This window comes from Hyaena hyaena, unplaced genomic scaffold, assembly GCF_003009895.1.
Source record: "Hyaena hyaena isolate Hyena2069 unplaced genomic scaffold, ASM300989v1 scaffold_245, whole genome shotgun sequence".
Classification (NCBI taxonomy): domain Eukaryota; kingdom Metazoa; phylum Chordata; class Mammalia; order Carnivora; family Hyaenidae; genus Hyaena; species Hyaena hyaena.
In genome coordinates this window covers 1,603,035-1,630,108 of record NW_024080878.1, presented here as the reverse complement: position 1 = coordinate 1,630,108, position 27,074 = coordinate 1,603,035, and the positions used below count along the sequence as shown (strand labels likewise).

Sequence of the window (27,074 nt, the reverse complement as noted above, 5' to 3'; positions counted from 1 at the left end):
AAGAACAGTTGCAAGATCTGGATTCCTGGTCTGCACCAAACTGTGCAGGGCCAGAGGTTTTCCATGGCACGAGTTCAATACCCACCCTCTGTTGGCACCAGCATTTTCCTTGTGGTTCCTCACTGGAGTGACCAGTATAGTTCCAGAATGATAGCATTCAAACCTGGTCTCAGCCATCATGACAATTCTGTGAGCTACCCGATATCCTTTTTAAAAATTCCTTTTGGGGGCACCTGGGTAGCTCAGGCAGTTGAATGTCCGACTTCAGTTCAGATCATAATCTCACGGTTCATGAATTCAAGTCCCACATCAGGCTCTGTGCTGACAGCTCGGAGCCTGGAGCCTGCTTTGGATTCTGTGTCTCCCTCTCTCTCTGCCCCTCCCTCTCTCACACTCTGTCTCTGTCTCTCTCTCTCTCTCAAAAATAAACATTAAAAAATTAAAAAAAAAAAAAAAAAGTGCCCCTTTGCTTTCCTTGCTCATAACCTTGCCCACTGTTTCTTCCATTCCATTCCACAGAATTCTTCTCCATTAGTCGAAATTCTTCCCATCTTTTAAGGCCCAGCACAAGTGCTACTTTCCCCATAAACTTAAGAGGTAATACTAAATGAGCACTTTCCAAGGGCCAGGCATTCTCCTCATTTGATCTTCACAAGAAGAGTTAAGAGGTAGATACTAGCATTAGCCCTATTTTACAGTTAAGGAAACTGAAGCAAAAACAAATGAAGTATATTGCCCAAAGTCATAGAGCTAGTGAACGGTGGCAGAGCTAGAATTCAATCCAGGAAATCTGACTCTGGGCCCCTGCCCTTAACCAGGGAACAGCAAAAGACAGTCCAAGAGTCAACTCCAGCCCAGCAACCAAATCTGGCTCATGGCATGTTTGTATACATTCTTGATCCAAGAACAGTTTCTGCATGTTTAAATAGTTGGGAGGAAAAAATATTTCACGATCCATGAACATTACATAAAATTCACATTTCAAAGTCCAGCAACATTTGAAGTCCAGCAACATACTGTCTGTGGCTGTTTTCATGCCTTAACGGCAGACTTAAGTAGCTGCAACAGAGACAGAATGGTCAAAGGGCCATGGAGCCTCAACTATTTATTGTCTGGCCCTTTATGGAAAAAGTTGAAGGCCCTACTTTTAACCATTATGTTACCTCTTAAAAAAAGCTTTCCTTGATCCCTTACTTCCCCTAAGCTAGACTAAATCTTTCCTTTCTCTATTTGTATGCCCTCTGCATCTCTCTTGTAATAGGTAGTTTCTTTCGCTTTGAATTACATTTGACTTATTTTTTTTCCTTGAGCAGACTGCAAATTCCTTGAAGGCAGGAAGTAATCTTTTGCACCTTGCATTCCTCTTGGTGCCTTGCTTATTGTTGGCAGCTTATTTGTTGGCTTTAAATAAAATATTATAGTGTGAACTTTTAAACAGATTTTCCTAACATGAATATGAAGCACAGAAATTACAGAGACGAGGGACGCCTGGGTGGCTTAGTCGGTTAAGCGTCCGACTTTTGCTTAGGTCATGATCTCGCGGTTCGTGGGTTCGAGCCCCGCGTCAGGCTCTGTGCTGACTGCCAGCTCAGAGCTTGGAGCCTGTTTCGGTCTGTGACTCCCTCTCTCTCTGACCCTCCCCTGCTCACACTGTCTCACTCTCTCTCTCCTAGAAATAAATAAAACATTAAAAAAAGAAAAGAAAAGAAAAGAAAAGAAAAGAAAAGAAAAGAAAAGAAAAGAAAAGAAAAAAAAAGGAAAGAAAGAAAGAAAGAAAGAAAGAAAGAAAGAAAGAAAGAAAGAAAGAAAGAAAGAAAGAAAGAAAGAAAGAAAGAAAGAAAGAAAGAAAGAAATTACAGAGACGAGATTCTGTATTAGCAGGATGGGTAGTAATAGGCCTCAATCACTGCTGGTAGGTGTATAAGTGGTACACCTTTCTGAAGGGTAATTCTGCCTGTTCATCAAATACATTGAAAGTGTGTTTTTTAGGACTCAGAATTCCACTGTTGGAAATCTGTCCTAAGGAAATAAGCAGACTTATGTGCAAATATGTAATAATAGTAGTCATAAGAGTTAACACATTTACTGAATACATAGTACATGCCAGGTACTGAGCTAAGCCCTTTAAATGCAGAACCTCTAATTAGCCCTATTTTATTTTATTTTATTTTTTAAAGTTTTTTTGGGTTTTTTTTGCGGTAGAGAGAGCAGGGGAGGGACAGAGAGACAGAGGGAAAGAATCCCAAGCAGGATCTGTGCTGTCACTGCAGAACCCCACGCAGGGTTCATGAGATCATGACCTGAGCCAAAATCAAGAGTCAGACGCTTAACTGACCGAGCCACCCAGGTGCCCCAGCCCTATTTTATAGATAGGAAATTAAAACAAGAGATTAAAAGATTTGTCAAAAGTTAAGGAATGACAGGTTGATTTTTTTTTTAAGGAGAGATCTATAGCTAATTGTAATTCTGCATATTAGTCTTTTCATATTTATTACTATAATAAGCATGTGTTACATATATAATTTTTAAAAAATTTTTTTACTGTTTTATTTTTGAGAGAGAGACTGACAGAATCTGAAGCAGGCTCTAGGCTCTGAGCTGTCAGCACAGGGTCGGATGCGGGACTCGAACTCACGAACTGTGAGATCATGACCTGAGCCAAAGTCGGACGCTTAACCAACTGAGCCACACAGGCGCCCCACATATATAATTTTTTAAGGCAGTGAGACAGCACACAGAAACACTACTTCTTTATTTATTTATTACTCCTGAAAATAAGTCAGAATAGAACAGGCAAATATTTTTTTTCATTTACTTTGGAAAGTACAATAAGAAGTGACCATCTTGAACTTTGAAACAAAGACAGTATGCCCTCACATAAAAACAGCTTTGAGAACAACATTGTGAATCCTATGTGTTTCCCATATAGCATCACTCACACAATTCTGCCTGCTTTCCTAAAATGCCATACTGGTTTTGCCAAATGTAAACAGACTAAAAATTATGTTGTGATTTATACTGAATAAAAAACTCTTTGGATATGAGGATGGATTCATCCATAATTATAGCAATTTGGAGAGGAAAAGTTCTACCCTGTCTACAAATCTTGAGGGGTATTACATGACCCCAAATCACTACGTTTTGGACTTTTTTAGATTCAAGCTGTTTTGTCTCTGACCCAAAAAAACACTAGTCCAAGATCTCCCTCTATATCTACACAATTCAAATTAACACAATACTTTCAAGCTAGATCTATTAAATGCTACGATAGCCATGCAAGAACTTCCCAGAGCCACACCTTACCTCTTCTGGCACAATAATTAATGGATACTTGTCCTCAGATAAAAAGTTGAAAATAACCCATACTTTAAATGCATCTTCTTCTGTAATAAGCAAGGGGTTCTTGGTGAGGTTTTTTTTGACACAGAGGGTCCAACACATCCTATTGAACTCAATCTTGTCAAAGTTGTCTTGGACCTTAAAAACAAGGAGTAAAAATTTCAGTGAAAAATTTCCAATGAAGGAGGAAAGATTCCAAAATAGGTAGAATATAAGCCAAGTAGAAAAGATACATGCTTCCATTCTAATGAATTCAATTAACTAATAATCCAATTAACTAATAGACATTTTCTAAGTATTTGTTTGTGTACCGCACTTTCAAAGGCCCAGTTAAGAACATTATAATTAGCCTGACACTAAAGCAACATCTATCTGCTCATATCACTCACTTGGCACATAAAATACTAGCTTGTTGAATAGTTATTCTTTCACATGTACACATTATCTTCTAAATAAAACTACCATCCCTGAGCCACATGCAGATATTTCATTTTACCCACACAGTCAAAGAAGATATTTTCTTTTGGAAAACTTAAACTGAAATTCTAAAAAGACAGCCTGCCCTTCAGTCATTCAATCACACATTCAACATTCCCTCAGCATCTACAATGAGCCAAGTACTATGCTACAAATTTAGGATATAAAAATGAAAAAGAACTCGGTCTCTGCTAACCAAACATTCAGTTTATTAGGGAAAACAGATATGCAACTAGACAAATTCTAATATAACACCATGTGTAATTCAATAGTTTTTCACTCGTTTAAAAGATAAAATTTAGGTAGTAATTATGATCTGCCAGAGACAATGCAAAGATATTTAATAGTAGTTCATGTCTTCAAGGAATGCTGACACAACTACAATGCAGTGTGGTAAGTACTATGACAGAAATAAGCAGAGGGTTCTGTGGGAATACTGAGGATCTAACCCATCTTAGAACCAGGGGAAGATTTTCAGAAAAAGTGACACAACAACAGAGTGGAATTCAAAGGACCATTAAAAGTCAGTCTACAGTCACTATGGAAAGCCATGTGGAGGATCCTCAAAAAATTATATATAGGACTGCCATAGGATCCAGCAATTCCACTTCTGGGATTATAATAATAATCCAAAAGGTAACAAAAACACTAACTCAGATAAATATCTGCAACCCCATGTTCACAGCAGCATTATTTACAATAATCAAGACATGGAAACAACCTAAGTGTCCATCAATAGATGAATGAATAAAGAAGTTGTGCCGTGTGTGTGTGTGTATAATGGAATATTAATTTAGCCATAAAAATGAGGAAATCCTGCAATTTGCAACAAAATGGATGCACCTTAAGGGTACTATGCTAAATGAAATAAGTCAAACAGAGAAAGACAAATACTGTATGATCTCACTTATATGTGGAATCTAGAAAAAAAAAAAAACCTCATAGAAAAAAGATCTGACCTGCGGTTATCAGAAGCAGAGGGTGGGATGAGAGGGGGAATTGGAATAAGGTGGTCTAAAGATACAAACTTCCAGTTATAAAATAAACAAGCACAAGGGAGGTAATATACAACATGTTGACTATAGCTAACACTGCTGTATGACACAGACAAGTTAAGATTATAATACAACCTAAGAGTTCTCACCATAATAAGAAAATGTTTCCTCTTTATTTTTTCTTCTTTCTTTTCTTTTTATTGTATCTATATGAAATGATGGATGTTAGCTGAACCTATTATGGTAATTATATCACAATACATGTAAATCAAACCATCCTGTGAGCCTTAAAACTTATGCTGTGATGCAAGTCAATTATTTCTCAATAAAACTGGGGGAATACAAAAAGTAAACAGTTCAAGAATGGGGTAAGGAGTGTTCTAGGCAGAACAACGTGAGAAAGCCCAGAAGCTGAGACAACCATGGTCAGTTCAGAAGTACTGTAGACAGAAGTTTAATGTGAATGGAGCACTTGGTGCTAAAGAGTGCTATGAGTCAAGGCTTTTTGGTAAGTGCAAATAACAGAAAACACCCTAGGTTCCTTTACACAGAAAAAGAATTTATCAGAAAAACAATGGGTAGCCTCAAAGATCCAACACAAAGGCTGGGAAATCTAGGCTCAAAAACTAAGCCATTACCAACGTAGGACAGTCAGTCTGAATCGCAGCTGAAACTATGCATGGGAAGAGTACAGTACAAACACCACTGCCAATGTAACAAGCAGCCATCACTGTGGCCACTGACCCAGTCTTTTTGATCCTGTGTCACTCATGAGTATCTGAACTTTTCAATATCTGAGATGTGAGACATCCTTCCCCCACCAAGGCACTGTGCAATTTCCTAAACATAAGGGTTCAGATACTGGGCAGACAAAAAATGACAAATGACCACTGCATGGGGCATAGTAAAAGATGTGGCTAGAGCGACAGGTGAAGGCCAGATCATAAAGAGCCTTATAATCTGTATTAAGGAGTTAGGATTTATCTGTACTGAAAGAGTGGACAGAACACCATATACAAGCTGCATGTTAAAAACCATACTCTGGGACAATAAGGAAGATGTACTAAAGAAGGCACAGTGGGTGGCAGGACAATACATGCAAAGCATTTCTATTTGGAGAGAGAGAAACAAAGTGTTACGTGTACCACAGGGAAGAAGTTACTAGCTGACAGCATGGAGAAATTTCTCTTGATCCCTGACTCGAATGTGTGGTTGGCACACCAGTTCCCCAGGAGTAGAACAATATCCTTTGTGGTCTGTCTGCAGTCTGACACCATTTCACACATCCCCAACATACACAATTGATCCCATGAAAGGAAAGCAGTAATTGCTACTGGGGTTTTTTTTCCTTTTTCTTTAACACCGATTTATGAGGACTTAGTGCATGCCTGGCATTTTATATGCAGTTTCTCACTTAAACTTCATATTAGCCTTGTAAGGCTAACTATTGCCCCTATTTTAAAGATCAGGAAATAGAGGTTCAGAAATATTGAGTACTTTTATCAAGCTCATATGGCTTATAAATATCAGGAAACAGAAGTTCAGAAAAATTGAATACCAAGTTCATGTGGCTGGTAAATATCAAAACTAGGGTTTAAATCAAAGTTCAAGTGCTGTCTCTTTCCACTATGCTAAATTGCTTATAGAACTCAATAGATGGAAGACATCTATGTAACGTAAGACATCACTATAGGACTAGTTTCACAGGCCACCACCATTAACTCTATCCACCTGCACCCCTAAAAAACACTAAGGGGAAATGACATGTGCACAAAAGCATATAGCCTGAGGAACAAGAAATGGTTTTATGTGGATCATGTAATGAATTATAGGATTCCTGAGGGGGAGTGGCTAGATTTATGGCTAGAAAATCAAACATAGACCAAATCACAAACAGCTTCATAATTTTCAGAAATAGCCTATAAGAAACCCCAATAGAAGGGTTTTAGAGCAGAGAATAAGCAGGTCATCTACTGCCCAGATTAGTACTTTACAGAAAAGATGGCATTTAAGCAGATCTTGAAGTATATATTGAAGAGTGCTAGGAAGAGTAATACAAAAGACAGGAAAAGAAATGGCATGAGCAGGGGTGCCTGGGTGGCTTAGTTGGTTAAGCATCCGACTTTCGCTTAGGTCATGATCTCGTGGTTTGTGGGTTCGAGCCCCACGTCGGGCTCTGTGCTGACTGCCAGCTCGGAGCCTGGAGCCTATTTCAGAGTCTGTATCTCCCTCTCTCTCTGACCCTTCCCTGCTCACGCTGTCTCTCTCTCTCTCTCTCTCCTAGAAATAAATAAAAATATTTAAAAAAAAAAAAAAAAAGAAATAGCATGAGCAAAGGTATGCCAGAAACATCACACCAACCAAGTCTGGAGAACAGACAGAGGATGAAGGAGACAAAAGCAAGTTGGAAGGAAAGATAAAGTTTTCAGTTATGAGCATCTTCAACCTGAAGACCTGGTAAGACATGTGGATGGAGGTGTCCATAGACAAAGAAGTGGAACCATAGCTCAAGAGGAGAGACAGACTTGTGAGTCAACTGCATGCTGATGATGACTGAAGCCATGATGGTCAAATGAGATCACCGACAAAAACATAAATTGAGAAAAGAGATGGGATCAAAAAACAGAACCTCAAGAGATACAGACATTTACAAAACAAGAGGAGGAAAAGGAATTATGATGACCGAAAGAACAGTCAAAGTGGCAAGAGAACCACAAAGATATGAAAATTGAGTGAGGAAACAATTAGGAAAGTTTGATCAGTAGTGCCACATGCTACAGAGATCATAAAGGAGTTAAGAACAGACCACTGGTTTTCCAATTTAGTGGCTACTAGTTACCTTCAAGGGAGCCAAGGAGTTTGGGTAAAAATCAGATTACAATGGGATTAGAAACCAAGCAAATTTTCCATAAATTTCCCCAGGAAATAACTAGTGGCTTTTTTTCATCAAGTTCACTGTACATTACTTAATTTTAATAAGTTGTCTGTTTGGCTTATTGCTTCTCTAAAATGTATGCACTATTCTTTAGTTTAATCATGCTCAATGGTAAAGGCATACTAAATGATGGCATTTACATCTTTAAAAAAACAATACAAAATGAGATCATGTGTGTAAAGCCCACAGCTAACATCATATTCAACACTGAAAAACTGTATTTTTCCTCTAGGATCAGAACAAGGCAAGGATGCCCACTGTCACCACTTCTAATCAACAAAGTACTGAAAGTCCTAGCAAAAGCAACTAGACAAAAAAGGAAAAAATATAAAGCATCCAAATTAGAAAAGAAGAAGTAAAAGTATCTGTTTGCCAATAACATGCTCTTTCTTTTATGTAGAAAACTCTAAAGATTCCACAGAGAAAACCTCTTAGAACTAATAAATAAATTTGGCAAAGTTGCAGAAAACTCAAAAATCAGTTTGCAAAGTTGCAGGATACTCAAAAATCAGTTATGTTTCTATACACTAACAATAAATAATCTAAAAAATTTTTTTAAATCCCATTTAGCAGAGCATCAAAAAGAATACAATACTTTGGAATAAACTTAACCAAGGAGGCAAAAGACTTGTACATTGAAATTTCAGTACAGAATGTTACTGAAAAAAATTAAAGATATAAATAAATGGAAAGACCTCCAGTGTTGAAGGGCTGGAAGACTAAATATTGCTAAAATGTCCATACTACCCAAAGCAATGTACAGATTCAGTGCAATCCCCAACAAAAATCCCTGTGGCATTTTTTTTTTTCCAAAACAGAAAACATTATCCTAAAATTCATATGGAATCTCAAAGGACCATGAAGATCCAAAATAATCTTAAGAAGAAAAAAATTGGAGGCTTTATACTTCCTAACTTCAAAACATATTACAAAGCTATAGTAATTAAAATAGTATGGTACTTAGCATAAAGAGAGACATACAGACCAATAAAACCCTCGTGTATGTGGTCAAATGATCTTTAACAAGGATAGCAAGACTACACAATGAAGAAAAGTCTCTTCAACAAATGGTGCTAGGAAAACTGAATATCCATATGCAGAAGAAAATGGGCCCTTATCTTATACCATATATAAAAATTAATGCAAATGGGAGTAAAAATCTAAATGTAAAACCTGAAACTATAAAACTAGAAGAAAACCTAGGGGAAGAGCTTCATGACATTGGAATGGGCAATGATCTCTTAGATAGGACATTAAAAGCCACAGGCAACAAAACTAGACAATCAACTGCGTCAAACTTAAAAACTTCTGTATACAATGACAACAATCAACAGAGTTGGACAATGGTGAACCAGTCCCTGCCACCACAGAAGTTATACTCTAGGAGGGGTATCAGGTATCAAACAATAGAGCAATAAAACAACCATCTATATGATGAAAATGTGGTAAATGCTACAAAGGGAAAACACATTACTGAGCAGCAGAGTAGTTCTGGGAAGGGCAGGGTGCGACATGAAGAAACCTCCCTGAAGAAGTGACAATCAAGCTGAGACCTAAAGGATGAACAGGAATTAGATGCATGTTACAGGCAGAGGAAGCCTTACAGCAGAGGAGGCTTGTCTGAAGGCTCTGTGACAGGAAGGGCCTTGGTAATATGAGGAAAAGAGAGAAGGCCAACATAACTGAAGAGAAGGGGAAAAGAAGGGGAGAGGAAGAAAAGGAGGCCAGAGAAGTTGGCAGAGACAAAACTGAACATGGCCCTGTATGCCATTAAGGATGTTGCACTTCACCTAGAAACAAGAGCAAGCCACTGAAGGGTATGGGCTCAATATTGAGCGCTTGCTAAATTAAAATAGGTCTATAAATTGAGAGGATCTCAAGGTTTGTTCTACCTACAAAAGGTCTAGAAATCTATGATTTCATACTCCATCCCATCTAAGATTACAAACTGTGCTCCAAAATCCCAGTTTATATCATACATGATAAATTATCTCACATCTTCTGGAAAACTAACAATGGCTGCCAATGGTTTCAAGGTGTCCAAATGGAAGATAACATCCTAGAAAGAAATGTGTAGAGCTGTTCTCGTTTTCAACATATATTTTCTTTTCACTAAAATCCATACAAGATAGCAACACTATTTATAAACCTCAATTCTGACTCAAAGTACTAAAAGTAGTTACAAAACTAAAATCACATGTTCTATAAACTAGAATTCTCATCCAAACCAGCTCAAGACTGAAATTCGTATGGCAGAGTCAGCCCTCAGAAGACTGGGAAAGTGGCCAGTTTGATGCTTTAGAAATTGATTGGAGAATTTATTTTCTCAGAAAGCATTCATACTCTTCAATCAATAATTGTACTACAAATAATCTACCCTAAAAAGGGAATCAGAGGCATATAAAGATTTAACCCAGGATAGTCACTGATATTTATAGGAGTGGAAAAAAATAAAAGTAAAATATAAGCCCACCAAAAAGGGAATAGTTATAAACCCATGGTTCAAAATGATTATACAGCCACTGAATACCACTTAGTAGTTGGATGACCTTAGACAAGCAAGCCCAGTCTCTTCGTCTTTAAAAAGGTATTAATGATGGTACTTAACCCATGGAATTAATATAAAGAATTAATTAGAACATTTATTTAAAATATTTAGCAGAGTTTCTGATACACAGTAGACTCTAAATAAATGTTACCATTTTTATCTTTATATTCATGTTTTCAAAAAATGTAATGTCATGGAAAAGGCAATATTTATATTTTCAATATGATCCAAATTTGAAAAATATAGACAAACACAGCTAAAAAAAAAAAATAGACTCAAAGCAAACAGATCAAAATAATAGTGACTGCCTTTAGATGGTAAGGTTATGGGTGATACATATTTTCTTAATAAATTCCTCTTTTTTCTTAATTTCTAACAATAGTCTGTACTTCCAATTAAAGAAGCCACTTTTATTATAAATATTTCACATTAATTGTCAGGAAGATTCAAATCAAAACACAGTAAGATACCATACTTCATACTTACTAGGACGGCTATAATCAAATTGATAGAAAATAACCAGCACTGTGAGAATATAAAGAAATTGGAACCCTCATACACTGTTGGTAGGAAAGTAAGATATGTGTCTGCTTTGGAAAACAGTTTGATAGTTCCCCAAAACGTTAAACACAGAGTTGCCAGAAGGCCTAGCTGGCTCAGTTGGTGGAGCATGCAACTCTTGATCTCAGGGTTATGAGTTTAAGCCCCACGTGGGGCGTTGAGCTTACTTAAAAAAAGTAAATAAAATAAAATATAGAGTTGCCATATGACCCAAGAATTCATTCATAGGCAGTCATCCATATGGGTTAAATACCATCCTCAACCATTTTAAAGAAAATTGAAAATGTCTATCCACACAAAAACCTGAACATGAACACTCCCAGCAGATTTACAATAACCAAAAAGTGGATACAACACAAAAGTGCATAACCAGATAAATGTGCAAACAAAGGGTAGTATAATTATAATGAAATATTCAGCCATCAAAAGGAATGAAGTGCCATTACATACTACAACGTAGATAAATTTTGAAGACGTTATGTTAAATGAAAGAAGGCAGACACTAACAGCCTCATAGGAGTTCAGAATAGGCAAATCCATAGACAGTAGATTAGTGGTTTCCTAGGAGTGTGGGAAAGGAGTGAGTGATAATGGGTGCAATTTTTTGAAGGAAGGTGGGGAAAATTTCTAAAATTGGCTTGTGATGATGACGGCACAAAAAAAGTGATTATACCAAGAAGCACTGAATTTTACACTTTAAATAGTTAAATTACATGACATGCAAATACTCAACTAAGACTGGTTATCTTAAAAAAACAATATTTCTTTAAACTATATCACTCTTAGACTTATACTGCTGGCCACAGTATTCAAGGGCATGAAGTCATCCATAGTTTTTATCATTGAACCTCTTCATTCACTCACAAGTTTTTAGTGATGTGTAACTTCACTAATATGATGAAAATGTAGAGTCCAACTTGGTTGTGCCACAATAACATTATATAACTCTCAACCAACAATGAAAGAAGAAATGATATGGCTAAAAGACAGTAAGAAGAACTGCTCAAAAACATGGTCTTGGGTATTTAAGAGCAATATGACTTCCTACTAAATGATAGTTGGTAGGCACACATTTGGAGACATTTTGATTGCTGAAGGTGTATTCGTTCAGGTAACAGAAAACTGAAACCTCATTTTATGGAAGAACTATCACTGACATGAACAGCAAGCATATGATATGTCAGCCTAGAAAACCAATGCAGGGGCTACTAACCTCTAGAGAAGTGACATTGTATTGACCTTTTGTTTTTCTTTTATATGTATGTATATTTCCCAAAAGCCAAAAAAAAAAAAAAAAAAGAATTATGTTAGAAAAGCAGCAGATTCCCCAATGAGGACTTGGTATCTATAGATTACTGGTTTAAATCATAATAGACTAGATCAAGCTTTAACATGTGGAATCAGGGAAAAGAATTGACAATGATTAGGACCCAAAAGCCTAACAGGCTATTAAATCTCAGGGAAGAATTCAATTGCCACATAAATATACTAAAGCAGACTAGTTTTTGATGTAGGCTATTAGGGATCAGTAGTAAAAAGGTAACAATATACTGCTTTCTTCAATTATTCACTGTCAGATAATCCAGGTATAATGTTTCTTTGCAAAAAAGAAGGGGAAAGTTCACAGAAACATTCTTTCTAGATGTTTATTGAATTCCATTCTTTACTAAAGAAAGAATTTAACAAACAAGTAAAAAAAAAAAAGGTAACATTTAGGGTAGGCAAAATATCTGATATAAGTATATTAATCATTTGATGTCTCAGGAAAGTTGAAAATCAATTCTGTCAATGTGAAGAACAACAGGAATGATTATCTTTGAAGCAGATACAGAAATCAAATGGAAAAATTACTTTTTAGAAAGCGAATTTCCACATACTTTATCCCTTGGTCCCAACCCCTCAGAATAATTCTCCTAGGCAAAGGCAGAAAACCTCAAACAACCTAGGGGAAAATTGAGAAGAATGAACACTAAAGAACACCAGATACTAATCACAAGAAAAGAATCATCTTATAAAACTTAAGGGGGCACCTGGCTGCCTCTGTTGGTAGAATACGTAACTCTTGATCTCAGAGTTGTAAGTTCAAGCCCCATGCTGGGTGCAGAAATTACTTAAAAAACAAAATAAAATTGGGGTGCCTGGGTGGCTCAGTTAAGTAAAATCAAATGCTTAGGTCTAAAATGTATCTAATCCTTGGGGCTCCTGGGTGACTCAGTCAGTCAAGCATCTGACTCTTGATTTCGGCTCAGGTCATGATCTCACAGTTAGTTCATGGGTTCGAGTCCCCCACTGGGCTCTGCGCTGATGGTGCAGAGCCTGCTTGGGATTCTGTCTCTCCTTCTCTCTGCCCCTACCCTATCTCTAAGACTCTCTTTCTCTCAAAATAAATAAACCAAAAAATCTATCTAACCCTTATTAGTTAGGCAGCCTTATGCTCTGTTTCCTCCTAAATTAATTGGGAATAAGAATTCTAGTTATGCATTGCAGGATTAACATGAGGATCAAATGAGATAGTATACGTGTGTGTCATACACATATATATGACACAAAGGTATGTGTGTGTGTGTGTGCAAATGTTTAATCATTACTTTTTATTTTATCTACATAACTGATGACAATCTCTAAGTTGTATATTAACATTCTCCAGTTACTATAGGCATCTTTTCAACAAAGTTTCAAAACAAGGCACTAATCTGCTCAATTTAAACCCACACCATGGAAAGCCTGGCTGCTTTATTTGGACTGAAGGTCTGGCAAAATTCCACTCCAGGTGGCTAAGTAATAATAAACAAGAACTTACTGTTTCATCGCATCCTCACTCATTTTGTGAATGTTTTTCTCCAAATTTAGTGGCTAATTTTAAACTTTTAAAATACTGCTATATTTTCTCCCCCAGTTACAAAACTTTAAAAACCTAAATATGGGTGCCTGCGTGGTTCTGTTGGTTAAGCATCTGACTCTTGATTTTAGCTCAGGTCATGATCTCATTGTCCTGAGATCAAAATTAGGATTCTCACGCTCCCTCCCCATTTGTTCCCGCTCCCTCTCTTGCTAGCTCAAAAATAAGTAAATAAATAAAATATCTAAATACTGAAACAAAAAAACATTTTCAAACTTAAAATTCAAGATATTTAAAGAAAGTTACACCAAGGAGAACAAAATGCAGTAATAAAGTAGAGCACTTCAAGCGATGAAACCATGTTTCTCTACTGGCCCACCCTACACAAATTCTAGCACTGAAAAGGCAATTTTCAGATTTCTGAGAATGTCCAAATATGTTCTATTTTTACTTTTTTTTTTATTTTAGTGAGCATGCACAAGTGAGGATCATAACCTGAGCCAAAAATAAGAGTTGGACACTCAACCGACTGAGCCACCCAGGAGCCCCTGTTCTATATTTTAGTAACAGACATAATTTTTAAGATTAAACACATGCACACAGCAGGTCATCAAATATTTGCAGAATTTAAGACATGTTTACTGGGGCACTTGGGTGGCACAGTCGGCTGAGCTTTCAACTTGAGTTCAGTTCATGATCTTGATCTTGCAGTTCGTGAGCCCCACATCAGGCTTGCTGCTGTCAGCCTGTCAGCACAAAGCCTGCTTCTGATCCTCTGTCCTCCTTTCTCTCTCCCTCCCCTGCTTGTACTCTCTCAAAAATAAACATTTTTTAAAAAGAAATATTTACTAATATTTACTAAATATTTACAATTACAGAACATAAATGAGTTCCCTGATCAATGAACAGAACAGCAGCCAGGAAAAGCTCCCAAAAATCATACAGCATCATACTATGAAGTTTTGAGACCTCACAAATCAGTTTCTGCACAATTTGATTAAAAGATTTTTGAGATAGAATTCACATACCATAAAATTTATACTTTAAAGTATACAATTCAGTAGTTTTTAATATATTCACAAAAATTTGCTACAATCATCACTATCTAATTCTGGAACATTTTCATCATCCCAAAAAGAAACCCCAAGCCCATTAGTAGTTACTCACCATTCCCACCATCCATCAGCCTGTCAATCACTAATCTACTTTGTATCTCCATATGCCTATTTTGGATACATCATATAAGTGGAATCACATAATTTGTAGCTTTTGTCAGTTTGATTAAATCTTACATTTCATTATGGTGTGGTTTCTCTTTTTTTCCTGATTATTAGGAATGATCAAAGCAATGTTACCATCTCTGCAGAAGAAATACTTTAAAAACATAACAGAGATACCCATAAAATAAACACACAAAGAGCAGAAAATTGCACTGTGAGGCTGATATGGAATAACAGGTATAGGCACAATGAATACTACATAAATGAACACACTGTAATCTTGACAACCTTTACTATAAATTTCTGAAACACATGTAATTTTTTAAAAAAATCTTCACCAACATTTTAGCATTTCCAAACTAATAACTTATTATCATAAATTTTAATTACTGTACTCTACTATTAGGAAAAAACACTAAACTATAAAAAATGTATACATATACAGCAATAAAAATCCAAAGAAGCCATAGAAAAAAAATATGCAAATAGTTGTGACATTTAGGTGATGGGAAAATACAGTTTTTGAATGTTTTTAAGTTTGGTGTTTAAGTAATCTCTACACCCAACGAGGGGCTCTATCCCAAGATCAAGAGTCACATACGCCTCCAAGTCAGCCAGGCACCCCTAACCATATTTTATTTTTAATTTAAACATATTATCATTGTCACTTTTTGAAAGGCATTTTTGGGGGCACCTAGGTGGCTCACTCAGTTAAGCATCTAACTTGAGGTCATGATCTCACAGCTCATGAGTTCGAGCCCCATGTCAAGCTCTGTGCTGACAGACTGAGAGCCTGGAGCCTGCTTCATATTCTGTGTGTGCCTCTCTCTGCCCTTCCCCCACTCATGCTGTCTTTCTCTGTCTCAAAAATAAACATTTAAAAAAAAGGCATTTTTAAAATATCTCCAAAACTTTCATGCTCGATGTTTTAAATAGGCAAAAGCAGAAATTTCCCAACTGTTCATGTGAATATGACTACTTTCATATCTAAACTAAGTATATATATATACAATATGGAAAGATGATACTAATACACCATTCAATTAAAAAAGTAATTTGAAGGGGTGCCTGGGTAGCTCAACTGGTTAAGCATCCAACTTCGACTCAGGTCATGATCTCATGGTTTTTTAGTTCGAGCCCTGCGTCGGGCTCTGTGCTGATGGCTTGGAGACTGGAGCCTGTTTCAGATTCTGTGTCTCGCTCTTTCTCTGCCCCTCCGCCACTTATGCTTATGCTCTGTCTCTCAAAAATAAATAAATGTAAAAAAATTTTTTTAAGTAATTTGAAGAACTATATGTATAGCATGATATTAGCCATATGGAAAACAAATACTATGGATTAAGTATGAGCGTGTTTGCATGACCTTTAAAAGGGTCTGGAAATTTAACAGTGGTTACACCTGGAGAATGACTTTCAAAAGAATAAAGGGACATTCATTTTCATTTCACATATTTTTATATTAATTGTCTATGTAATCATAAGAATATGCTACCTTTCATAATTTTTAATCACTATTTTTTTAATTACTTGAAGGTGCCATCAGTTTAGAGTTTTTCTTCTAAAAAGAAATAAAAGTACATTAAATTCAACACCTTATGTTAGTTTTCTTTTTTTTTTTTTATGTTTATTTCTGAGAGAGAGATAGCATGAACAGGGAAGGGTCAGAGAGAGAGGGAGACACAGAATCTGAAGCAGCTCCAGGCTCTGAGCTGTCAGCACAGAGCCCGATGCAGAGTTCGAACCCACGAACCGTGAGATCATGACCTGAGCCGAAGTCGGACGCTTGACCGACTGAGCCACCCAAGGGCCCCTAAATTTTCTTTTTTGAGAGTAGAGGGTGGGCAGAGAGAGAGGGAGAGAGGAAGAATCTTAAGCAAGTTCCATGCCCACCCAGCACAAGGCCAACATGGATCTCGATCTCACAACCGGGTCTCAATCTCATGACCATGGGATCATGATCTGAGTCAATATCAAGAGTCTACATTTAACAGACTGAGCCACCCAGGCACCCCTTTTTGTGTCAATTTTTAATTATCCAAACCAAGGGATAAACTGAACATGGCAGCAAATACCAATAGGTTATATTTGGCTTCCAAACATATAATAGGTTTTTGTAGCTCTTCACTCATAATATACCCCAGAAGAAGCATCTGAGTAGTAACCTAAAAAGTCTACTATGGAAACTTGGCTGTATAATAGTTATTTAGTAAAGATAAACATCACCTTTAGTATTCAGTTTACCCTAACATATCCACGCTTTAACAATCATTGTCAATACATGTGGAACCAGAACTTAATAGCACTCTAAGAGAAGACAGTTACACAGACTAATAGAAAACACAGGTAGCGTTAATTTCAAAAAAAAAAATGAGCCAAGTTGGAAAACATCAAACCAAGTTTTAGAAAAGTGGAGAAGAGGAAGAAATCGGAAGCAATGTCAGTTTCAAATTCTTTCTTTCCTTCCTGATATATCTCATGATACCTCACACCTGAACTACTCAGTGAATTCACCAAAAAGGCACTCTGGGGGCCCACTTGAAATGTGCAAATCAAGCAATGCTATAAGCAGGAAGACATTAAAATGAAGCATACCTTTTCCAAAATGAACTTGTTTAAATACGGCATGTAGCCCTGATTGGAGACTGGCCCCTCATCATCATCCCTGAAGTGCTCTTCAAGGGCAACAGGGTCATGTGGAACCTTCAGCACCGTGCACAGGTTATGAGAAAGGACCTAAGGGGGAAAGAAAGTAGTTTAAAGGAATCCGCTAGCACACGGCAGCTTCACTGAACACAACTGGCTGCTCCCTACCACAGGGAGAGAAACATGGAGACCAAGCCAGCAAGTACAGGATGGGTGCCGCCTGCCTGCCAGCTCCTCACTTGGTTGTTACCTCATTCCCTCCCCAGTTTTGGTTCACTTCAAACACGTCTCTTTTAAGCACGTCCAATGAGCCAGCTCCAAGCAAGGCCTGTGACTATACACAGGAATAAAAGGCATGGCATAGGGAATACAGGCAATGAGACTGTAACAGCACTGTACCGGTGACAGATGGTGGCAACGCTGGTGGTGAGCATAGCATAACATACAGAGAACTTGAATCGCTACTTTGTATACCTGAAACTAAGGTACGTTGTGTATCAACTCTACTCAAAACAAAAATTTTTATCTGTGACTATAATATTCTTTACAGTTTTTATTAATCGACCCACATTAGAAAGAAAAAGGGGGTTAAGAGCAAGAGGATGTTTTCAAAATTAAACTTCTCCCCAAGTAGAGCAGGGTCAGTCACAGACATAAGAGAATGAACGTGGTACTGGGCAGTTGCAGCCGAGGGTTCTGGACAAAGTGACCGATATGAGCCAATCACATTTCTCCGGGCTTCAGTGTTCTCACTTGTTCAATACAAAGGGCCAAGTTAATACACAAATGTACCAAATATTAATCAGCTATCTCTAAGTGTCCAAATATCTCTAAAATTCTACGATACTAAGCTAAGTTTTCACCATAAGTATAACAGAGCATGAATATAAAAAAAGAAATCAAGAGCCTGGTTTAGAAAGAGGAGAAAAATCAATTGTAAAATATCTCAGAAGTCACCAAAATGGTTGAAATCTTTTGTAGAAAATTTGCATTCCATATATAAAGCATTACTGACCTTGGCATAACCTAAGTGCATACTTTTTTTTTTTTTAATGTTTTTTATTTATTTCTAGGAGAGAGAGAGAGAGGGACAGCGTGAGCAGGGGAGGGTCAGAGAGAGAGGGAGACACAGAATCCGAAACAGGCTCCAGGCTCTGAGCTGGCAGTCAGCACAGAGGCCGACGTGGGGCTCGAACCCACGAACCGCGAGATCATGACCTAAGCGAAAGTCGGACGCTTAACCGACTAAGCCACCCAGGCGCCCCCCTAAGTGCATACTTTAACACTCAGGTCGTTCAATTAGCAGTTTGGGCTATCTCAGTACTAACGTCATTTCATATTAAATGAAAAGTTTCAAAATAAAACTTAAATCCCTCCTATTTCATTTGTGCATTCTAAACAGATCAAAATACATAGCTAAGGCTATACTTCCTTCAACAGAGACTCTTATCAGATGGTTAAATCCCAGGTTAAAATATTCTGTATTTTTCTCACCTCTACACATTTGATCACTTGAAGAACCACACTCATCTCTTTGAAGATTTTCAATGCCATTAAGAGAGTAATTTTTTTCTACATACACCTATTACAGATAGGATTTTTTAAGATAAAAAATATTTAACCTATAAAAAGAATATTTGCATATCTTCTCTCTATATTTGTTGTTTCTCAAAGCTTCATTTATGTGGAGATCCTTTTCTACATGCTCTGCTAGTTTTAAGGAAGTAAGTAAAGTAAAGGAAGTAAATTCACAAATGGTAATAAATGAAGTAATGAAGACTTTTATCAGCCCCTACAAAGCAGGCTGTGTTTCTCAAGCAAAACCTCTATTTGCCAATAATAGAGCACATGAAAAGAGCACGGTAGAGCTTTTGCTGAAGAATCTTGCACTACAGTCAGCAAAGACCCAAACAGATACTTCCTTTCACTATTTACCTAGCAAAACCTAGGGAGTAATTATCTACTCCCAAAGAGGTTCTGTGAGGATCAACTTCAAGAATATAGAGTATTTATACATTTTTTAAAACATTTTTTCTTTATTTTTGAGAGACAGAGTGTGAGCGGAGGAGGGACAGAGAGACAGGGTGAAGCAGAATCCAAAGCAGGCTCCAGGCTCCAGGCATAACCTAAGTGCATACAGCCCAGTGCGGGGCTCAAACCCACAAAGAGTGAGATCATGACCTGGGCCGATGGGGGGCTCAAACCCACGAAGAGTGAGATCATGACCTGGGCTGAAGTCAGACGCTTAAGTGACTGAGCCACCCAGGTACTCCAAGCATATAAAGTGTTTAAAAACTGTAATGTACTATAGAAATAGTTTAGAGAAATAAGCAAGTTTCTCAGGTAAGGGTCAAAGTCATTCAAATCATATACAACTTTAATCAAGTAAGAATCTCAACCACTGGTTAAATTACGGTGTGTTCATAAAACAATAAGGAAGCTCCCAGTGCAGTATGAAAAGGTATCCAAAATACATTTAGTGAAAAAAGCAATATACATAAGACTACATATAGTTTACCATCTTTTATGTAAAAGAAAGAAAAAATAAACTCTAAAAGGATATATAAGAAACTAATAACAGTAGGGGAAAGACTAGCTTGATAGTAGACCAGGGATAGAAGACTTTTCACTGTGCCTCTCTTTTTTTTAGGTTTGAAAAAAATTTTTACCTAGTCAAAAGTGTTCTACCTACTTAAAAATTACACATGTATTTTTTAAAAGTGGCTGACCTAAGATCATACAGCTAAATCTATTTATCTTTGAAGTCTATATTTTTTTCTTCTACATTAACCTGCTCTCCAGAAATTAGGTATAAAAGGAAGACAAATTCCACAGCAATGTAGCATGATTAACAGATGAGTGAGAAGGTCAATAAATGAGTTCAGAAAGGAAAAACAATGTGTGCTCAAGTGACTTCACAGAGGATGTGAAATGTAATCTAGGTCTTAAAACAAAGAGAGCTTTTAGGATAGGAAAGAGCAATTTGAAGGCTTTCAGATAGGGGAATAACATGAGAAAAGTCGATCATTAATGCAAACTCTTCAGGGGACCAAAAAAAAAAAAAAAAGACACCAATGTCTCCCACACCTCCTTTGCTCTACTTTTGAGTTTCACAGATCTTCCAACTAAACAGGGTCTTTGGATGCCATATTGTCATCCTTCTCATCTGCTAGGTGGGTCTTTGGACGCCGTATTGTCATCCTTCTCATCTGCTAGGTGGTAAGTACTGGCTCAAAGAGATAAAATGTGTTTTTTTTTTTTAAATAGGGTATTTAACAGAACTGAGACTAGATCTCAGGTTTTGTAATACCTGGTCCAACACTCTCTAGTAATAAGGAACATCATGGTTTTAGTTCTCTAAAGTCAACAATGTTCCTTGTAGGTGTAAGGGCTTGGTTCAAATCAGTGATCCCACTAAAGATTTAGTTTTGATATCTAGACTTCAGCCTTGGACAATTAAACAGCATTTTCATGAAATAAAGGGATAGTTGAATTCAATGACAATTTTCTTAACAGCCTTTATCTTTATTTAAACAATTGTGAGGGAGACAGGACTTAAGAGTAACAAGGCCCCTAGAGGAGACCTAAGCACAGGCCTGCTGGTGCACTGTGTTCCTGTTCAGTGGTTTGCCACTTGCTGTTTTATAATGGTTTAATGTTTCGCTGTTTATTTGCTCAGTCTCAGTAACCTCACTGCAGAATAAGGTGTTAAACTTGCTTCTAACAAAAAGAATTTTTAAGCCTAATCCTTAACTGTCAACCAAATTCATTTTATGAATTTGGCAAAAAGAACTACAATTTTATCAGAAATTCAGCTTTTTTCACTGTTAATATGGCCTAGAATAGGGAAGTCGTCTTCAAGCAAAATAACGAACTACATAATAGATAAATGAAAAGGTTTTGTTACTGAAAGAGAAATAATTATAGGCTATCTTTAAACTTTAAAAAAAAATTTTAGGGGTGCCTGGGTGACTCAGTCGGTTAAGCGTTCGACTTCGGCTCAGGTCATGATCTCACAGTTCATGAGTTCGAGCCCAGCGTCGGGTTCTGTGCTGACGGCTAGCTCAGAGCCTGGAGCCTGCTTAGGATTCTGTACCTCCCTCTTTCTCTGAGCCTCCCCTGCTCACACTGTCTCCCTCTCTCTCTCTCTCTCTCAGAAATAAAAACATTAAAAAATTTTTAAAAATAAAAAATTAAAATTAAAAAAAATTTACCAGCAATTTTTTAAAAGCCTAGACAGTATCTCAAGTTTCTTTTAAACAGAAAATAAAACATATAAAGAAATCAGAATCTTTTTTTTTTTAAATAAACTTTTTCAATGCTTATTTATTTATTTTGAGAGAGAGAGAGAAAGTAGGGGCAGAGATAGGAGAGAGAGAATTCCAAGCAGGCTCCATAATGTCAGCACAGAGCTCAACATGGGGCTCAATCTCATGAACTATGAAACCATGAGTCAGACACTTAACCAACTGAGACACCTGGGCACCCCAAAGAAACCAGAATCTTGAAGGCCAGAATATAAATTACTAACAAGAAGTAAACACTCCATAGGTTTATACAGTTTATTATGCTCTTTAAAGTAGACTCATCTTATCCGTCAGCTGGTTTTAGTCTCGCCCCTTGAGAAAGTAGGTATTGCTATTTTACTGATGAAGAGGAGGAGTCAGAAATTACCAGATGTGCCCAAATCACATGTGCAGTGAAATTGGGACTAGAACCTAAGCCTCCTGCTCTGATGCCCTTTTCTCACTTGCCACTTTCCCTCTCTTTCTGTAAAAAAAGAGAGCCCTATGACCGTGTGGCTGTACACACAATTGTAGCTAAGGTGCAGTGATGGACTGACTGGTACAGCTCTCCAGGAGCCAACAAGATGGCTGGCACTACTTTGTGGAGCAGAGTTAAATCCAGTGGTGAAGAATATAGGACTAGAACTCGGAGACCATTCTCTCTCAGGGAGCCCCCATCTCCTAGCATCCACCTTTGGGGGAACCAGTTCCAAGAGGGACTAGCCCCCTCTGCAGATAAGGAAGCTGGAAAGCAGATCAGAACAAAAGCAATCAGGAGGAAACAGGGCTGCAAGTTCTCGATTTGTATAAGGACTGTCCCTGAATCACTCTAATCAGTGTTTGCAAGTTTCTCAAAAAAGCTGAATTTATCCCACTTCAAATGCCTGCTCCTCCAAGTGCCGTTCTTTTAGCGCCCACATGATTGCTAAGCAACTTTGCTCTCATTCCCCAGATTTGAAGAATAAACTATTGTCACTACAATAAAAGATCCATGTCCATGCCAAAAACCCATCTTGCCAGTTCTTTCACAGCTATCTACTACTGCCTCTGCAGAGTCTTTGCTGACAAGAGATGACTAATTAACTGCATGAGCCCTGTTGGTTGGTCTGTTCCTGTTCAGTGGTTTGCTATTTACCCTTTTGAAGTACTTGGCTCCAACTATCATGAAAATGAAATCAAGGATGATTAACGACTAAACAGTATTTTAACACCCATTGAGTGCATAATGTTTACCCTCCTCCCTCCCAAAGATGTAGAGATTATAAAGGTTCCCTGAAATGTGCTCCCCCCACCATACACAAGTCACATAGTTTCCCTTTACAGGATGTGCGTAATGGGCAAACTTCAACACTGAAAACGGGGGCGGGGATCTCCATTCCAACAAGCTTATCTGAACCAACACAATCATAGAATTATAACTTATAATAAGCAATCTTTTTTTAAAACATGAAAATTCCTGTCTGATTTATAAAATTTCATGCTAATAGCAAATTACCAGAAAACTCTTCCTAACAATGAACCAGAATGACCAACTTCCTACCGGTGTTATGCCCTGCCTTAAGAGCATTGTCTTAATAGAGGTCCTGCCCCTTACCACATAGAGTCATTTTCCCTTTCCTGACAATATCCTTTCATCCTGCTTATCACTGTTTAAGTCTTGCTTGCTTTCTCTTAAATTATCTTCATTGTATTCAGCCTCAGAAATCTCAAAGTCAGTGTTGACTCAGTCCCTAAATGTAATCACCATCCTAGACACTTTTATCAAATTAATTTAAAAGTAAGTCATCTATCACATTATCCCTTCATCTAAAATTCATCAAAAGCCTACAGAAGCAAAACCCAAATAAGTACCTCGGCCCTGTATTTAAGTCCCTGGACAAGTCAGGCCCTCTCTATCTTTCTAGTGTTTTTTCCTACTGCTATGTACCAACCGTACAAATCCCACCAAACAAGTTAACTCACTGTACTTCACCCAAACCCTGTACCACCCCCACTCCCTCAAGATCTTTGCTCCAACCACCCCTACACCTCCATTTCTACCTAACATTCTTTTCAGAAGCCTCCACCACCCAAAATCAAGATGATCTTTCTTCACTTTGCATTTCCCAAGCACTCTGTATTTCTTATTTTACACTACCACACATGATTTTGCTCTCCCATAAGATGGTAAATCTCTGAAAGAAAGGCCCATGTCTTTACCTATCCTTGCATTCCCACAGCACCTAACATGCTATCCAAAAGGCAGAAGGCTTTCAATAAATTGAAATAAATTTCAATAAATACTGAACACATTCTTTCTAAAAATACTCTTTCAACAGTAAAACTATATTATTTTAATAATGACAACAATCTTAGGAAATATCCTACTCCTATCTCCTTATTTCACAGATAAGAACACCAAGGCTTGAGGCTTAGCCTAAGTCAAACACTGATTAGTAACAAAACAAGGATGAGAACCCCAATCTATCTGCCTATCCCCATAGTATGGCATGCTAGAACATTCCCTTCTGTCTAGTTACTAGGCCATTCTCCACAAACTCTAGGAAACCTTTACTGGCCCTCCTGTCCACTGAACTCCTATTCAGCATTTAGATGAATGATTTCACATGCTAGCAGTATCTCAAATACCTGACTGTAGCTCAGTGAGGGAGGCAACCTTGCCTAATAGTTATATCCAAACCTTCAGAGACTATTCGTAAGAGCATAACACTTGTGAACAGATTATGGCAGCATATTTAACTCAAAACCACCTGTTGTGATGCTGTCCATTGACTATATGCCACTAAACTACCTATGGTAAATGCTACTGGACTGCATTCTAAATGAAATCACCTTTAATAGTTATTTCAGATACTTCATTAACTTATTCCTCTTCAGAAATCAAACTGACAGTATCAGTAAATTTGACCACATAAAAAGTGTTTCAATTTCCCTTTAAAAAGAAACACCATAGGGGTGCCTGAGTAGCTCAGTTGGTTAAGTGGCCAACTCTTGATTTCAGCTCAGGTCATGATCTCACAGCTCGTGAGATCAAGCCCTTTATCGGGCTCTGCCCTGCTTGGGATTTTCTCCGTCTTTCTCTGCTCCTCCTCTGCTCTTCTCTCTCTCTCAAAATAAATAAAAATAAACAAACATTAAAAAAGAGAGAGACCACAAAAAACCAAAAAAGGATAATAGCTCCAAAATTCAAATTACTTAGAAATTAAGTAAAAGATTGGGGCGCCTGGGTGGCTTAGTCGGTTAAGCGTCCGACTTTTGCTTAGGTCATGATCTCGCAGTTCGTAGGTTCGAGCCCTGTGTCAGGCTCTGTGCTGACTGCCAGCTCAGAGCCTGGAGCCTGTTTCAGAGTCTGTGACTCCCTCTCTCTCCGACCCTCCCCTGCTCACACTGTCTCTCTCTCTCCTAGAAATAAATAAAACATTAAAAAAATTAAAAAAAAAAAAGAAATTAAGTAAAAGATGAAAACCTATTAAAAATGGACATTGGACGTGTATGGAAAATTCACAAAAGAAACTAACGGCTAATAAATATAGGAAAAGATGCTTAACCTCACTGGTAATCAAAACAATGCAAATTAAGAGAGCTATTACCTGTTGCCTGAGGAACAATACCTGATATTTACGGTTTTATTTTTCAGAGAGAGAGACAGGCAGACAGACAGAGTGCAAGCAGGGGAGGGGGAGAGAGAGAGAGGGAAACACAGAATCTGAAGCAGGCTCCAGGCTCCGAGCTGTCAGCACAGAGCCTGATATGAGGCTCGAACTCACAAACCATGAGATATAATCTGAGCCGAAGTCAGATGCTAAACCAACTGAGTCACCCAGGTGCCCCAACAATACCTGGTATTTAAACAGAAATAAGGGAGTAAGGAATACCACAGTCAACACTGGAGAAGGAACAGAGAAGGTTTTCTGCATCACAACTGACATTTTGGACCAGATAATTCTTTGTCAGGGAGCAGGGGAAGGTGTGTCCTATGCATTGCGGGATGTTTAGTAGCATCCCTGGCTGAAAGCATCTAAACATCTCAAATATCTATGAACAGGAAAGTGGTTAAATAAAACATGATGCATCAAAACAGTGAAATAGGTCACAGCCATTATTAGAATGGTTGTCTCTATCTATGTGAGGTGATAATAGAAACATTATCCTGGGGTGTCCAAGATGGCTCTGTCAGTTAAGTCTCCAACTCTTGATTTGGGCTCAAGTCATAATCCCACATTTCATGAGATTGAGCCCTGCCCCGCATCAGGATCCACACTGACAGCACAAGGGATTTTCTCTCCTTCTCTAGGTGCTCCTCCCTCTCCCTCTCCCTCTCAAACTAATAAAGAAAGAGAGAGAGAGAGAGAGAGAGAGAGAGAGGAAAAGAAAGGTCACCCTAACACTTGTTCAAGAAACTAGGCTACAAAAGCATATGAAATATAGTCCCATATATACAAAAGGATGTATATGTATGTGTATATGCATGTATGTGCATGCATGTGTGTATGTGTACAAAGCAAGGAAGGGGGAGGTAAAGGGGGGTGGAGACAGAGATGTTAGAAAGATATTCACTGAAAAGTTAATTGCATCTGCCTTTGGACATGGAATTTTGGGTATTTTACCTTTGCCTCTATACTTCAGTGTGTTGCCTGAATACTCTATGTATTATCTTTATAATCAGAAAAAGTGAAATTTTATGGAAAATTTTTAAATGAAATATGTCTAGGGGTTCCAGCTAGAGAATACTAATAAAATTACAAAATATGAAGAGACAGATCATTGTAGGACTACAGAGTTGATTAACTCAGTTCAGTCATTCATAAAGAACTATCCTTTGCTATCCCTCTCGAAGAAGCCATTTAATGGGCAACAAAGTCTCCCAGTCTGGGACACCTTCCTTAGATTCCAGCCTCCCACTGGACTACAGCATAAACATATGTCTTTAAGAATAACAACCACTTATAATGGGGCACCTGAGTGGCTCAGTCAATTAAGCGTCTGACTCTTGATTTCAGCTCAGGTTATGATCTCACAGTCATGGAATCAAGCAAGCCCCACATCGGGCTCAGCCTACTTGGGATTCTCTCTCTCTCTCTCTTTCTCTCTCTCTCTCTCTCTCTCTCTGCCTCTCCCCTGCTTGTGCTCTCTCTCTCAACATAAATAAACTGAAGAAGAAAAAAAATTTTAAAGATTTAACTCCAATAAGTGTCTGTCTTCTGTTCTACCACTCTGTAAGTTCCATAAAG

General features: G+C 37.7%; 1 protein-coding gene across 1 annotated transcript in view; it reads right to left on the bottom strand.

Moving 5' to 3' along the window:
* SWAP70 (switching B cell complex subunit SWAP70) overlaps positions 1-27,074 on the bottom strand; it is a 75,012-nt gene that overhangs the window by 32,199 nt on the left and 15,739 nt on the right. The window contains exons 2-3 of the mRNA XM_039244615.1: positions 17,507-17,647; positions 3,304-3,477 (exon numbers count right to left, since the gene is read on the bottom strand). Of these exons, the coding sequence (XP_039100546.1) occupies positions 3,304-3,477; positions 17,507-17,647 (315 nt within the window). The remainder of the gene's footprint in view (positions 1-3,303; positions 3,478-17,506; positions 17,648-27,074) is intronic.